The 12,329-nt window shown below is 41.2% G+C and overlaps 1 protein-coding gene across 1 annotated transcript; it reads left to right on the top strand.

The window, feature by feature from the left end:
* The first annotated feature begins 1,189 nt into the window (after positions 1-1,189).
* Positions 1,190-9,375, top strand: LOC120020545 (CMRF35-like molecule 1). The gene is made up of 7 exons (XM_038964253.1): positions 1,190-1,235; positions 1,416-1,745; positions 1,964-2,320; positions 5,106-5,222; positions 5,841-5,945; positions 6,202-6,257; positions 8,723-9,375. Exons 1-7 carry the CDS (start codon positions 1,190-1,192, stop codon positions 9,011-9,013), a joined length of 1,302 nt encoding a protein of 433 aa, XP_038820181.1. The 3' UTR covers positions 9,014-9,375.
* The last annotated feature ends 2,954 nt before the right edge of the window (positions 9,376-12,329 follow it).

Below are 12,329 nucleotides of genomic sequence, written 5' to 3'. Positions count from 1 at the left end.
ACTTCAGAGCGCTCTCGTGAATAAACTGTACGAACATTTTGCATAAGCTGAGTCTTTGCTTAATTATTATTAAACCCAGGGTCTTACAAACCTCGGGGATTGGTCAAAGCTTATTGATTGTTAGTTATTATCATTGGGATTGAAAATTCTCATGACATACCCCCCACAAGTGCCACGGGATTCGTCGGAAGTCAGTAACGCTGATGTTCCAACTTTTGTCTGTAGCATCCGGACCATTTGGGCTACAAACTAATATGACTCCACTGTAGAAAGTGGAGACTGTGACGAACACGATGGTGTTCACGTAATTCATCTGAAGGTAACTCATATAAATGAATGGAAGTATGGAGGCAGTTTTGTGCCAACAAAAATAAGGGGTTAAATATGTGTCAAGCTTTCTTATATCTCCTAGTTATAGGACAGACACTTCAAAAACTAATTCCTTATGATTCATTTTTTACTGTCTTTTTTGCCATTTATGACTGTGTTAATCAATGTGTTTCTATGGACAGAGTACATTTTTTATAAAATAATTTTTAAATAAAACATTTTTTATACATAAAAGGATCCTTAAATTAAAAATCAGATACCTAAATGAGCCATGGTATGACCATCTTAAAATAATTCCATATGTAAGTTTATAATATAACGATCTATATCTTATTAATCATTTACATTTTCGTCATTTCACAGACGCTCTTATCCTTACAGGAACATTTAAGGTTAAGTGCCTTGGGCAAGGGCATAGACATATCTTTCATTTAGTCTGCTTATTTGAATCAGCAAGCTTTCAGTTACTGGCCCAATGCACCTAACCCCTGGGCTACCTGCCACTAAATAATAAACATTAATACAAATTTTAAAAGTTGTTTTAATAACTGTCCATATATATTAGGATTAATGAATGATGAGAAAGCTATTTATAAATGACTCATATGCGGTTTATTGCTGGATGTTATTAAATAGTTTTACAGAGTAGTGAAATGATTTCAGGAAGTACTTAATCAAACAGCAGGACTTCCTGCACTACACACATTAACACACACTCAGAGTGGTTCTCATGCACACTGCAGGAGCAGACCTTCCTGTACTGAGGTGGTAACTGGACGTAGAAGTATTGAGGGGACTGGAGTAAACAGGATGTACAGGGTCTAAAGAGACTTGAACTAGCTGGGAGCCACATGTCATCATGGTTATCCTGCTGGTCCCCACACTGAAGATTGTCCTCCTCTTAGGTAAGTACATCAGACTGAATGAACACATCTCCAGTGACTCCTCTCTATAGTTGGATACATTTGGTTGTAACATTTTACAGTGTAACTCATTCACCGGAGAAGAATCCCCTTTTACAGTATGTGAAATGGAAGCTGGGGTGTTTGTACTATTCGTAATGAGACTGTTGGTGTGTCCTACAGCTGCTGTGTGGAGTTTGTGTACAGCAGAGTTGATCACAGTAGAAGGATATGAGGGGGGCAAGGCAGAGATCAGATGCCCCTATAGAGAGGAGTGGAGGAGCCACCAGAAGTTCCTCTGTAAAGGAAGCAAAATGGAGTGTATAACATTTTTGGTAGACAATGATATTGAGACTGAGGATGACGAATGGACCTCTAAATGGAGATACTCTCTACATGATGACAAAGGGGTCAGGGTCTTCATTGTGACCATCACCAACATGATGTCAGATGATGCTGGAACATACTGGTGTGGAGTGGAACGATTTGGACTGGACCCTGAAGTGTATGGAGGTACTGTAAACCTTTGATTCCCATCCTCAAAACTTTACTACTTTCATAAAAAATTCCTAATGAGGTCTCTGCTATTGGCCCGACTCCTAACTTGAGATTCCTGCACATTACTCAAGATTTCAGGCATATTTTTTATTGACTCAATGCATGAATTACGCGATCCTCGACAAAAGGGAACACATTTAATTCTGTGCTCCTACATGTTTTTACAATTACAGATTGGTGTTGTGAAAACCCCACTGAAGTGACAGGCTCTGAAGAAGTGACAGGCTCTGAAGAAGTGACAGGCTATGAAGAACGGTCAGTCTCCATCCATTGTATGTATAATGAAAAAAATGAAGACAATGAGAAATACTTCTGCAAAGCGAATACACTATCTAAGTGTCTAGTTGATGTAAAAGTGACAACAACCAAAAGCCAGAATGGGAGGTTCTCACTGTTCGACAACAGGACAGCCGGAGCCTTCACCGTGACCATCACCAGACTAACCCAAGAGGATGCTGGGAGATATCTCTGTGGCATACAGAACAACCACACAATCGATACCCTGTCAGCAGTCCAGCTAGATATCAAGAGTAAGACTGTTCTTTAATTTGCCTGTTCTGCATTGTGAGACACATTGATCAGGACACAGTTGTATGTCAGTGAAGTGAGAAACTTCAGTGGATACAATGATGGAGAGAGCTGGTTGTGCCTGTGTGAGTAGAGGCGTGAAAAACAACTTCCTATGTGATTAAATGTACAAACTTAATGGACATATGTATTTAAGGCATTTGCACCCGTGTATGAGAAAGAGAAAGATATAGAGAGAGATGTAGGTCGCTAAATGACAACCAAAATATCTGAACAGGAAGAGCAGAAACCACACTTCCTTCTTTACGCCTGTCAGTGAGTATCAAATCTAATCAAATTGTATTAGTCACATGCGCCTTATACAACGAGTGTAGACCTTGCAGTGAAATGCTTACTTACGAGATCCTAACCAACAATGCATTTAAAAAAATTAAGTATAAGAAAATAAGAATAAGAAATAAAAGTAACAAGTAATTAAAGAGCAGCGGTAAAATAACAATAGCCAGACTATATACAGGGGGGGTACCGGTACAGAGTCAATGCACCGGTTAGTCGAGGTAATTGAGGTAATATGTACATGTAGGTAGCGTTATTAAAGTGACCATGCATAGATCATAACAACAGAGAGTAGCAGGGGGGGGGGGGGGGGGGGGGGCAATGCAAATAGTCTGGGTAGCCATTTGATTAGATGTTCAGGAGTCTTATGGCTTGGGGGTAGAAGCTGTTTAGAAGCCTCTTGGACCTAGACTTGGTGCTCGTTACCGCTTGCCGTGCGGTAGCAGAGAGAACAGTGAATGACTAGGGTGGCTGGAGTCTTTGACAATTTTTAGGCCTTCCTCTGACACCGCCTGGTATAGAGGTACTGGATGGCAGGCAGCTTAGCCCCAGTGATGTACTGGGCCGTACGCACTACTGTACCCTCTGTAATGCCTTGCGGTCGGAGGCCGAGCAGTTCCCATACCAGGCAGTGATGCAACCAGTCAGGATGCTATCGATGGTGCAGCTGTAGAACCTTTTGAGGATCTGAGGACCCATGCTAAATCTTTTCAGTCTCCTAAGGGGGAATAGGTTTTGTCGTGCCCTCTTCACGACTGTCTTGGTGTGCTTGGACCATGTTAGTTTGTTGGTTATGTGGATACCAAGGAACTTGAAGCTCTCAAACTGCTCCCCTACAGCCCCGTCGATGAGAATGGGGGCGTGCTAGGTCCTCTTTTTCCTATAGTCCACAATCATCTCCTTTGTCTTGATCACGTTGAGGGAGAGGTTGTTGTCCTGGCACCACATGGCCAGGTCTCATCGTTGTCGGTGATCAGGCCTACCACTGTTGTGTCATCGGCAAACTTAATGATTGTGTTGGAGTCGTGTATATAGTATAGTGGTCAGGGTACATTTACATTTCAAACATATCAGGAAGTACACTGAAATGTAGCTTCTCTTCAATGCTTTCTTTATCACGCTTCCATCTACAGTATTTATGAAGAAAAAATAAATTCACAACAGCTGTGATGGATTCAGCTCGTTGTATAGATATGATGAGAGATAATTTGTTCTTTCAACATGGTGGGGTCTTCTTGTGTCGGTAAAATACATTTTGCGAGAAATAGTTGTGGAAACACCTTTATGCACAACTATTTATATAATAACCATCATATCTAAGTAAACCATGCAGTTTATTCGGTGTCACGCCCTGGCCTTAGTTATCTTTGTTTACTTTATTATTTTGGTTAGGTCATGGTGTGACATGGGTGATTTATGTGTTTACTTGTCTAGGGGTTTTGTATGTTTATGGGGTGTTTTCTAGTCTAGGTATGTCTATGGTTGCCTAGATTGGTTCTCAATTAGAGGCAGCTGTTTATCATTGTCTCTGATTGGGAACCATATTTAGGCAGCCATATTCTTAAGGGATTTCGTGGGTTATTGTCTATGTGTAAGTTGCCTGTGTCTGCACTTTTCGTATATATCTTCACGGTCGTTTTGTTGTTTTGTTTAGTTTGTTTAAGTGTTCTTCGTTTCGTTAAATAAACAGAAGAATGTATTCGTATCATGCTGCGCCTTGGTCCTCCTCTCTTCCTCCATACAACGAACGTGACATTCGGCTACAGATGAAACAACTTGTGATGAAGTTCACAGGGTGGTGAAAGTGCACGGTGATGAGCTTGATGCGCATTTCCAATGACTATCGAGGGTCTTATTCTGGTGACATATTGATCGATGCTTGACTGCCGTTTGACAAATATAAATATTCTTGCGCTTATCCATAATAATCACATAATGTAGACTAGCCTACCCAGTACCCTCACAGCCTACTGTATCTTTGAGCTGTTGGCTAGAGCGCACATGCCAAGGCCAGCGTAGAAACATTTGCCATTTAACGCAACAGTTCTTGTGAAAACTATCAGTGGAGTTGAAAATGCGATGGAAACACATTGAACTTTCTATTTTTATTCGGTAAATTAAAACTTAAGTAAAAAAGTACATTTTGTGTGAACTACGTCATCATGTTCCGCAACAAGTTTGTTTAGTGGAAACCACTGGTTGGAAATTTCGCATATTTTCTTTATGCAGATTTGATCATTTTTGCATGAAAATCTGTCGCTAGTTGGATGGAAACCTAGCTAATGACAAATAATTTTGGAATTCAAATTTGGTTTACTTTCTGAATTGACTGTAATTTAAATGGAATTGACCCCAACCCTGGTAGTATTTGAGTAATTTCATCTGTTACACACACAAGCATACTTACTGTATGTATGGCACACTCTCTCTTTATCTCCCTCTCAAACCCAGTTTCACCAACTCTATCATCACCACTTATTGCCACCTCCATCTCACCCTCATCCATGTCATCACCATCATCTGTATCATCACCATCATCCATCTTACCATCAACACACAACAGTTCTGGTAAATAAACGTTGAGCCTTTTTACACTACGCTAGTTTGTAAACATATTTTCGTAGTGTAAAGAGATGGATCTTGCGTCAAATCTGACTTTGGAATCAGATTCCCAAACCACATCCGCAGGTAGTGTGGGACACTATACCGGATTCCGAACTCAGAGGTATAGTGTAAAAACAATGTCTCTCCGACAACACATGCCCCTGAAAAAATAACTTGAATACCAATACACAGCATTTATTGTGTTAGCCAAATGAAGAATTAAAACCTTTTAAAATATCAACACAGTTGTGAATTGATGCATTACTCAAGTCTGCAACATTATGTGCAGTATGTTTTAGATGAGAAGCTCCTGTATAGTTTGAACAGCTAGCCTTCTTTTGTCAGTCTATATACTATGGTGCATACAGTAGGCTAATAGCTGCACCCAGACATGAAGCATGAGTGTTGGCCAACACATCCAAGGCTAATGTCAGGACAGGAAGTAAACAGAAAAGTTACACATCTGATGTGGAAGAGAGGCAGATCTTACTTCACATATTAGTGTAAAAGGCCCTATGTAAGTTGAACAGAAGTGCTGATTGTAAAGTATGTGTTCTAATGGTACTGTTTGTGTCTGTTCAGATACATCAGTGGTCCTCATAGTATCTGGGATTCTGGTCATGCTGCTATTGGTGCTTGTGGTCAGCCTGCTCATAGTCTATAGATGGAAATTCAACAAGGAAACAGGTGAGAAACACTCTCTCACACACACACACACACACACACTCACATTCTGTCAAATAAAGGGAAATGACTATTTTCGCACCCAGTTTTCATATGAAAGAAACCATTTGCATATACAAATATTATTTGGCCCTGGTTGAGAATGAGGTTGCATTGTGAACAGGGCTCTGAACCACCTGAACAGACTGCTGCAGCCCAATAGTGACATGTGTGAAGTGTATGACACAGTGTGTGTGCACTTGTGTGTTGTGTTCCACAGCTGACTACTCAGCACCCAGGGTGAACACAGCCCCTGGGATCAACAGAGAGGTCAGTGTGTATGCGTGCAAGCGACTGCCTGTGTGCGTCGTTGCATGTCTGTCTTTGTGTGACAGAGTTATATATATATATATGAGAATGTTCTAACCCCCCCAAACCCTCTTTTTATGCTGCTGCTACTCTCTGTTTATCATATATGCATAGTCACTAACTATACATAACACATTTAAACGTGTTAACCCTCGCAAGGCTGCAGGTCCAGACGGCATCCCCAGCCGCGTCCTCAGAGCATGCGCAGACCAGCTGGCTGGTGTGTTTACGGACATATTCAATCAATCCTTATCCCAGTCTGCTGTTCCCACATGCTTCAAGAGGGCCACCATTGGTCCTGTTCCCAAGAAAGCTAAGGTAACTGAGCTAAACGACTACCGCCCCGTAGCACTCACTTCCGTCATCATGAAGTGCTTTGAGAGACTAGTCAAGGACCATATCACCTCCACCCTACCTGACACCCTAGACCCACTCCAATTTGCTTACCGCCCCAATAGATCCACAGACGACGCAATCGCAACCACACTGCACACTGCCCTAACCCATCTGGACAAGAGGAATACCTATGTGAGAAAGCTGTTCATCGACTACAGCTCAGCATTTAACACCATAGTACCCTCCAAACTCATCATCAAGCTCGAGACCCTGGGTCTCGACCCCGCCCTGTGCAACTGAGTACTGGACTTCCTGATGGGCCGCCCCCAGGTGGTGAGGGTAGGTAACAACATCTCCACCCCGCTGATCCTCAACACTGGGGCCCCACAAGGGTGCGTTCTGAGCCCTCTCCTGTACTCCCTGTTCACCCACGACTGCGTGGCCATGCACGCCTCCAACTCAATCATCAAGTTTGCGGACGACACTACAGTGGTAGGCTTGATTACCAACAACGACGAGACGGCCTACAGGGAGGAGGTGAGGGCCCTCGGAGTGTGGTGTCAGGAAAATAACCTCACACTCAACGTCAACAAAACAAAGGAGATGATTGTGGACTTCAGGAAACAGCAGAGGGAGCACCCCCCTATCCACATCGACGGGACAGTAGTGGAGAGGGTAGTAAGTTTTAAGTTCCTCGGCGTACACATCACGGACAAACTGAATTGGTCCACCCACACAGACAGCGTTGTGAAGAAGGCGCAGCAGCGCCTCTTCAACCTCAGGAGGCTGAAGAAATTCGGCTTGTCACCAAAAGCACTCACAAACTTCTACAGATGCACAATCGAGAGCATCCTGTCGGGCTGTATCACCGCCTGGTACGGCAACTGCTCCGCCCACAACCGTAAGGCTCTCCAGAGGGTAGTGAGGTCTGCACAACGCATCACTGGGGGCAAACTACCTGCCCTCCAGGACACCTACACCACCCGATGTCACAGGAAGGCCATAAAGATCATCAAGGACAACAACCATCCGAGCCACTGCCTGTTCACCCCGCTATCATCCAGAAGGCAAGGTCAGTACAGGTGCATCAAAGCAGGGACCGAGAGACTGAAAAACAGCTTCTATCTCAAGGCCATCAGACTGTTAAACAGCCACCACTAACATCGAGTGGCTGCTGCCAACATACTGACTCAACTTCAGCTCACTTTAATAATGGAATTGATGGAAATTGATCAAAAATGTATCACTAGCCACTTTAAACAATGCCACTTAATATAATGTATATGTATATACTGTACTCTATATCATCTACTGCATCTTGCCATCTTTATGTAATACATGTATCACTAGCCACTTTAAACTATGCACTTTTATGTTTACATACCCTACATTACTCATCTCATATGTATATACTGTACTCGATACCATCTACTGCATCTTGCCTATGCCGTTCTGTACCATCACTCATTCATATATCTTTATGTACATATTCTTTATCCCTTTACACTTGTGTGTATAGGGTAGTAGTTGTGGAATTGTTAGGTTAGATTACTCGTTGGTTATTACTGCATTGTCAGAACTAGAAGCACAAGCATTTCGCTACACTCGCATTAACATCTGCTAACCATGTGTATGTGACAAATAACATTTTATTTTATTTTATTTGTACATACTACCTCAATTGGGCCGACCAACCAGTGCTCCCGCACATTGGTTAACCGGGCTAGCTGCATTGTGTCCCGCCACCACCTACCAACCCCTCTTTTACGCTACTGCTACTTTCTGTTCATCATATATGCATAGTCACTTTAACCATATCTACATGTACATACTACCTCAATCAGCCTGACTAACCGGTGTCTGTATGTAGCCTCGCTACTTTTATAGCCTCGCTACTGTATATAGCCTGTATTTTTACTGTTTTATTTCTTTACCTACCTATTGTTCACCTAATACCTTTTTTGCACTATTGGTTAGAGCCTGTAAGTAAGCATTTCACTGTAAGGTCTACTAACACCTGTTGTATTCGGCATGTGACAAACTTTGATTTGATGTTTTTCCCTCTCTCATCATGTCCTCATGTCCCTCCTCTCCAGGATTGCCATGGAGATGGTGACTATGAGGAAATAAAGGACCGCTCCCTACAGTCCAGCTCTGGTGGTGCAACCACCACCATCTACGCCACCGCCAACTTACCCACAAGCCCCTCTGACTCTCCCAATTACGCCAGTGTCAACTTTCACAAGAACCCCAGCTGCCCCAATGAAGCCACTGTCGCCTTCTCTAAAGTGGCCACTTCTTCTGGTGACTATGCTACTGTCAACATTGGTCAAAGCCCTGAGGCTCCTCCCATCTACTATACAGTCAGCAAACCCAGAGACACCTGAGTCAGTGACAACCAATCACGAGGGACATACACACACTGGCGACAAATCACAAGTGACATGTTATTATAATAGTTATAACTATATGTTCCACCGACAGCCTCTGTTTTTAAGAAACAGCTGCATTATCAGGGCCTGAGTTCCCTATAGCGATTAAACTTAGGCTTACAGCCGAAGATGTAACTTGCGTTCTCTAAAACACCACGCAGCGATCGTTCGCTAAGTGATTAATTGGACCGTATGTTGATGCTGATATGATCGGGGGGAAAAGCAGAGATATACTGAACAAAGATATAAATGCAACATGCAACAGTTTCAACAATGTTACTGAGTTTTATTTATTTATTTATTTTATTTCACCTTTATTTAACCAGGTAGGCAAATTGAGAACACGTTCTCATTTACAATTGCGACCTGGCCAAGATAAAGCAAAGCAGTTCGACACATACAACAACACATAGTTACACATGGAGTAAAACAAACATACAGTCAATAATACAGTGAAAAATAAGTCTATATACAATATGAGCAAGTGAGGTGAGATAAGGGAGGTGAAGGCAAACAAAATATATATATAAATAAAAAAATATATAAAAAGGCCATGGTGGCGAAGTAAATACAATATAGCAAGTAAAAAAAAAAAGTAGAGTAGAGATAGTAGAGATAGAAAAAGTAGAGATAGAAATAATGGGGTGCAAAGGAGCAAAATAAATAAATAAATACAGTAGGTAAAGAGGTAGTTGTTTGGGCTAAATTATAGATGGGCTATGTACAGGTGCAGTAATCTATGAGCTGCTCTGACAGCTGGTGCTTAAAGCTAGTGAGGGAGATAAGTGTTTCCAGTTACAGTTCATATGAAGTAATAAGTCAATTGAAAGAAATAAATTAGGCCCTAATCTATGTATTTCACATGACTGGGCAGGGGCGCAGCCAGTCATGTGAACCTAGATGCAGAACCAAGACGGGGGGGGGGGGGGGGGGGAGAATACTCTATAAAAGACCCTCAATTATGGAACAGCTTGCCCTGTCAAGTAAGAGGGGCAGACACCACTGAAGATTTAATTACTGTCAAAAACACACCTTTTAAAATCAGTTAACAATGTACCTTTTAGCTTGACTTTAATCAGAGATTGTTTTAGACATCCTCTGTGTTTTATGTTCTTTTATTCATCCTTATACTGCTTCCTGTTTGCTTCTTTTTTAAATTTGATTGTTTTAATGTAAATTGTGTTGCAATTTTAAAAGCACTTTAAATTAAAGCGGCACTGCTGTTAAACGTGATTTGCCCATTTTTTAATGATATTTCTCCACTGAGGTAGAAATAACACTCTGAAATTGTGAAATTTATGATATTGCCCTTTTTGTGTCAGATGATTGGGAAAAAATGCCAGAATTTTCAGCTTGGTCAGGTGGGATGGAGTTTATGGCCCAGATCTTGATGTCACAATCTGATCTTATTATAATAGACCAATGATTGTTAATTTGGGTAAAGGGGTGAGCTCTAGACCAATCTGGGTTGTGCAGGTCAATATCTTAAAATTTGTTTCCAAATGCCCACACGATAAGCCTGAGTATTTCAATGGCCAAAAGAGGCTCAGGGAAATACATTATAAAAAATAAATGTTACATTTATTAAATAAACAGTGTTTTAGACATACAATGATTAAAAAATACAAGACTGCATGGGGGCATTAAGTTTGATTTCATAAGATATTTTCACATTGGGAAAATTGAAATGTTTACAAATGTATTGTCCCTGTCAACTAGATACATAAACACACTCCTTCTCAAAACGATTTGTCATTTGCCTGAGAAAATCACATACTGAACTGACTTAAGTCACCTTTGTTACGGTCATGTTACAAGTCACGTCTGTAACCCTGGTGCTCGACTCCCCCTAGTGGTGGTCTTCAGTCTTTGACGTGTCCTGCAATCAATTTCACACTAAAAACTGTATCTGCTTATGCCATTTCTAAAATACATACCCATATTTCCCGTTATAAATCAGACTCGTCCTGAAACTGTAAATGTGTAAACAAGTATTATAACTCCGTCTGGAAAACGTGCTTCATTCACCTTTTACCGTGACAAATAAAGCCCTAATTGCTGAATAATTGGGAACTATATAGTATGGAATTAGGACATGGCAGTTTCTAAAAAGAAAAAGAAATGACAAATGTCATGAAATATTTTTGGGATGTGTCGACAATGTTTTAATCTATGATGTATTTAACAACAGAATCTAACAGTATCTGAAATGTGTTAATGGTCAGTTTAAAATTACATTAAAGGAATTGTTTGGGCAGTTATAAATGTAACTCATTAATACATGTTCATGTTCATAGGTTTCCACTTTACAACAAGGTATCCTTTCTGTAGTTTTACATGATGGGAATTTATATGAACATGGTCAGTAAGATTACACTTTCTATTAACGTATCCTCACAGTAGTTATTCATGTTAATCATTTATTGATCATTTAAGCATCCTGATTGTGCACTTATTCCTTTACCATTGATATGTTGTAGGTCATTTTGAGATCTTGTGGAGCATCAGGTGCAGCAGGAATGTTTACCAATGGTATGTTCATTTTTTTTAAAGAAATAACCTAATTCAAAACATAGCAGTGAATGGTTTCAGGAAGTTCTTAGTCAAACAGCAGGACTTCTGTGGCTCAGCATAGACACACTCACTCAGAGTGGTTGTCATACACACTGCAGGAGCAGACCTTTCTGTACTGGCGGGGGGTGTAACTGGACGTAGAAGTATTGAGGGGACTGGAGTAAACAAGATGTACAGTCGTGGCCAAAAGTTTTGAGAATGACAAAAATTAATTTTCACATTGTTTGCTGCTTCAGTGTCTTTAGATCTTTTTGTCAGATGTTACTATGGAATACTGAAGTATAATTACAAGCATTTCGTAAAGTGTCAAAGGCTTTTATTGACAATTACATGAAGTTGATGCAAAGAGTCAATATTTGCAGTGTTGACCCTTCTTTTTCAAGACCTCTGCAAACCACCCTGGCATGCTGTCAATTAACTTCTGGGCCACATCCTGACTGATGGCAGCACATTCTTGCATAATCAATGCTTGGAGTTTGTCAGAATTTGTGGGGTTTTGTTTGTCCACCCACCTCTTGAGGATTGACCACACGTTCTCAGTGAGATTAAGGTCTGGGGAGTTTCCTGGCCATGGACCCAAAATATTGATGTTTTGTTCCCCGAGCCACATAGTTTTCACTTTTGCCTTATGGCAAGGTGCTCCATCATGCTGGAAAAGGCATTGTTCGTCACCAAACTGTTCCTGGATGGTTGGGAG

This window comes from Salvelinus namaycush, chromosome 25, assembly GCF_016432855.1.
Source record: "Salvelinus namaycush isolate Seneca chromosome 25, SaNama_1.0, whole genome shotgun sequence".
In the NCBI taxonomy this organism is placed as follows: Eukaryota; Metazoa; Chordata; class Actinopteri; order Salmoniformes; family Salmonidae; genus Salvelinus; species Salvelinus namaycush.
This window is presented reverse-complemented; position numbering and strand designations above follow the sequence as displayed.